At 61.2% G+C, this 4,209-nt stretch overlaps 1 protein-coding gene across 1 annotated transcript in view; it reads right to left on the reverse strand.

The window, feature by feature from the left end:
* Positions 1–4,209, reverse strand: part of USP19 (ubiquitin specific peptidase 19) — a gene marked incomplete at its 3' end in the record, with an annotated part of 12,335 nt that overhangs the window by 2,036 nt on the left and 6,090 nt on the right. The window contains exons 10-21 of the mRNA XM_010019129.1: positions 4,077–4,192; positions 3,554–3,768; positions 3,064–3,265; positions 2,848–2,981; positions 2,507–2,665; positions 2,319–2,429; positions 2,052–2,162; positions 1,791–1,892; positions 1,350–1,490; positions 1,075–1,193; positions 741–878; positions 294–661 (exon numbers count right to left, since the gene is read on the reverse strand). Of these exons, the coding sequence (XP_010017431.1) occupies positions 294–661; positions 741–878; positions 1,075–1,193; positions 1,350–1,490; positions 1,791–1,892; positions 2,052–2,162; positions 2,319–2,429; positions 2,507–2,665; positions 2,848–2,981; positions 3,064–3,265; positions 3,554–3,768; positions 4,077–4,192 (1,916 nt within the window). The remainder of the gene's footprint in view (positions 1–293; positions 662–740; positions 879–1,074; positions 1,194–1,349; positions 1,491–1,790; positions 1,893–2,051; positions 2,163–2,318; positions 2,430–2,506; positions 2,666–2,847; positions 2,982–3,063; positions 3,266–3,553; positions 3,769–4,076; positions 4,193–4,209) is intronic.

Genomic DNA, 4,209 nt, shown 5'->3' on the forward strand with positions numbered 1-4,209 from the left:
TCTGCCTCCCTTCCCACCCCTCCCACCGCAACACAGCGCTCCAGCCCCACCAGGTCTCTCTCGGCTCTGCACCCCCAGGGCAAGGCAGAGCGTGGGCAGGAAGGTATTTCAGGTGGGGCAACGCTGCCAAAACACAGCTCCCAGGGCCTCGTTTATGTCCCCAGGGGTCTCCAGACCCAGTCACAACAGACACGGTGGTGGGAGGTCACCCCAAGGAGGGGGTTGCTCCTGTTTTGCCCTGGGGCTGCTCAGGCTCCCAGCACAGCGGTGGCGAGCACCAAAGCACCTCTTACCTTCTGGCTTAAGGGCTCGCTCATAGGACGGCTCCTTCTCGCAACAGCTGTCGCCCTGTGACTCCATGCGCTCGGGGAAGCCCGAATCCAGGCTCAGCAGGGAACTCCTGGCTGCCAGGCCCTTGCTCCGGACAGTGCTGGTGTCTCCGATGTCCGGGTGCAGCTCGGGCACAGCCGGTGACAGCGGAGGCTCCTGCAGGAGGCTGGAAGTCCTGTCCCCATCCCCCAGCTCGGGGGCAGAGGTGGCTGATGCACAACTGCTCTTGGAGGTCAGGGGTTCCAGCTTGTCTGGGAGCAAAGGCTGCAGCCCCTGCTCTGGTGACATCCGTGCCAGCTGGAATGGAGGCTGGAACACGCTGACTGAGTACCTGTGCAAGGAGGTGGCCGTCAGCGCGGGGCAGGCACAGGGCCCTGGGGCAGGAGCACCCTCCTTCCCCGCACCCTCACCTTGCATAGCCCTCCAGCAGCTGGGCCAGGCGGGCGTAGGTGAGGCGGGACTCAGGCACACTGATGAGGAAGGGGAAACCGATGTTCTCGGGGCGGCACAAAGCCTTGTGGTCTGGCCAGTGCGTTTTCTGACATGCCCTGTAACACATACAGCCCCCGCTGAACCCACCAGCGTGACCAGCCGGGGCAGGAGCACAGGGCCAGAGGGGTACAGTGGGGACGAAGGGAGCATCATGAGCCAGACTGGCTCCTTCCCATCCCACCCAGTGGAGGATGAATAATCCCATCCAGCCCTTCAACACAGGAGACCCTCCCTCCCCGGTAGCCAACTCACACGTTGCAGTAGCCGACTCGATAGCACCTTGTGCAGCGCTTGAGTTTCTCATCCTCTGAGAGCTGCTTCTTCTGGCAGGCTGCACACTTGGCCACGGGGCCGCTGGGCACCTGCGGACGCTGCAGGAGAAAGGACCCATTGGGCAGGGAAGGGCACCTGGGCAGGACAAGGCAGCCTCGGTGGGCATCGGTGCTCGCTGCAGCTCGTCACGCTTGCTGCAGCTCTCCCCCTCCTGCTCAGCCTCCCAAGTAGTCCCAGTGTTCCCCACCTCTTACCTGCTGGACCTGCAGCTCCACCACCCGCTCCTTGGCCAGCTCTGGGGACAGCACCTCGAAGCAGAACAGCAGGTCCGTGGGGGAGACTGTGTCGAGCGAGTTGGACGGCAGGAACATGCGGTGGAAGTGATTCTTGATCACCTGCCAGGAAAGCAGAGCAGGGCTGTCCCACGCTTCCTCTCCTCAGGAAGCATCAGCCCCACAGTGAGCTGTGGGACATCAGCACCACAGGGATGCTGTGCTCAGCTCCCCACACTGCCAGGGGAGGATGGACATCCCTTGCCCTCCTGATCTGCCCAGCAGCACCCTGAGCATGACACTGCCACCCGCAGACAAAATCCATCCCATGGATATGTTGGATATGACAAGTTACTACCAGTAACAGTGTCCCCTGCAGTGGGAATCGGGGCACCCACAAGAGCAGCCTGTGAGTGCTCTCACCTCTGCCAGGCGCAGGTTCTCTGGTTTCACACGCACGCTGTGGGCCACCGAGTCAAGCACCTCCATGGCACTGGAGTTCTCCTTGCTGATACTCACGAGGAACTGCCACCAAGAGAGTGCCACATCACTCACACCACACCAAGGCATGCGGGGGCCTTACTTAACACAAGGCTTAGCCTGTTGGCACAGGACCAGCTGCCTGGGACATCTCCAGGAGCACTCTAAGGCTCGCTCCCCACCAGAGTAGATGATGTCCTTTACCTTAATGGGTTTCTTGTGCGGCTCTTTTGCAAAGTAGTAGACAGTCAGCACCTTCTGTTTCTGAGGGAGGGGCACGGGGAGGTACAGGAATGGGTCAAAGGTGATGGATACCTGCAGACGAGAGAACACGCTCAGCTGTGGGAAGTGCCTGTGGCCAAGACCAATGGGGCAGCAGCCTCAGCCTTGCCCTATGACATGCGCTTTTTGAGGGTCAGGAACCTGCTGCTGAACAGCCAGGACAGGACAGAGCCTCCAGAGCTGCCCTACCTTGGAACACACTGGGCACACCAGCTTGGATTTGTACTGGCCCTGGAAGAGGTCCACAATGAAAGAGTCGTTCCTCATCTTGTGCCGCTGCCAGGCCTCCTCAGCTACCACCTGCAGGGAGAAAGGGCTGAGCAACACAGTAAACCACCCAGCCTGGGGCTGCTCTCCAAGGGGAAGGCCGTCCTCACCTCGTCAGGCCTCCCATCCGAGTCCACAGTCTCCGTGTAGGGCTTGTTTTGGATGCGGTTGAGGTCCTCGTGCAGGCCATCAAGCAGGAAGGCCATGAACTCCTGAGCATCGTGCTGGGCATAGCCAGTGAACTGGCTGGCCTTGCTGGCCACGATTGCCTGGGGATTGCCGGGGGGAGCACAGTGGTCAGGACTGGCCAGCAGCACCACCGCCCCCCACACAAAGCCTGGCTGCACCACCCGCATCCACCTCATGCTCTGTGGCACTAACAGGGCAGGTAGGTACCCACAGGTGACCCCCAGAAGCTCCTGCTTGGCCCTGCTGCTGCCAGCAGCCCTACCTTCAGTTTCGAGGGCTGGAAGGCATGGTGTGTGCCCTTCCACAGCGCCCGCAGCAGCATGGCAAAGCCGATGGCCAAGCGGCCCCCCGTCCCCAGCGGGTTGTTGTAGTTGATTTCCGACTCGAAGGACCGATCTGTAAGAGATGCAGGGGATCAGGGTGGCCTCTGGCTGCACCGTCCCAGTGCAGGGCTCTGGGGCTCCCGGCCTGGGCTCACCATGGAAGTAGTCACGCAGCTCCCGGGTGTTGGACAGGGACTGGATGACGCTGTTCATGAAGCAGGTGTTGCCCAGGTTCACCAGCCCCGTGAAGCCAGGCAGACAGACCTTCTTCTTCTCATCCTCGTCCTCATCGTCCTCCACGCTTTCGGTGCTCACCGGGCTGTGTGTCATCGGTGGCACCATGCACGTTGGTTTGGGCTGCCAAAGCAGAGGTGGGTGTGAGCGTGCTGCTTTTGGGGAACACCAGGGGAACCCAAAAGCCCAAGACAGCCCTTAGAAAGGGCTGGAATCATCACACCATCTCCCACCAGGGCCAGAACAGACAGGTCAACCACCCCTAATGCTGCCAGCTATAACTGAGCAGTGCTGCCTCCTCCTCCAGGAACAGTTTGCCAGTCCCCAGAGTGACACCAAGGTCCCATTAAAGAGACAAGTAGCCTCCCCTTTTCCCTCCACCCAGGTCAAACCCAGCGTGTCCCCACTCACCGATGGGATGTGTGGCTCTTGCTTCACTGCCACATGCTCTTGGGCCGTACGTGCTGCCACACCATCCAGACCCCCATCTTCCACACGTGGCTTCTCTTTGTCACTGGCTCGGGCCTCTTCCTTGCTGGACAGGGGGTGCTGGTTGCTGCCAGGGGGGTTCTTGTCCAGAGGGGTAGGGCCTGTAGGCATGGCAACCTTTGCACCACCCACTGCACCTTAAAAAGGGGGAAGGGTGGGCCTGTGGTTAGCAGCACCGCGCTGCCCATGGCAGGGCTGAGCCACTCGGTCCGTGCTCACTCACAGGCTCTCTCTTACCCCTCTTCCCTGTGAGCAAGGGGAACAGCAGTGCCCTTCCCATTGCACTTGGCTCACCCCACACCCCTCCTACCTGCACCCGCTCAGCCCCTCTCCATCCCCACCACAACACCACGCCAGAGGACCCAGCACTGGCCGGCGGTGGGGAGGGCCCGTGCGCCTTTGGGGGGCAGCAGGCAGCAGCAAGACAAGGAGGCAGGGTGCAGACCTCGTGTGGCTGGAGCCTCCAGCCCACCCCAGCGCTGGCTCTGGCGTTTCTTCAGGCAGACATTGATGCGAGACAACGTGAAGTTGTACGTGCATTGGTTTGGCTCAATAAGGTTCCTGCAAGACAAGCAGCC

The sequence above is a fragment of the Nestor notabilis genome, unplaced genomic scaffold (assembly GCF_000696875.1).
Source record: "Nestor notabilis isolate BGI_N333 unplaced genomic scaffold, ASM69687v1 scaffold19527, whole genome shotgun sequence".
In the NCBI taxonomy this organism is placed as follows: domain Eukaryota; kingdom Metazoa; phylum Chordata; class Aves; order Psittaciformes; family Psittacidae; genus Nestor; species Nestor notabilis.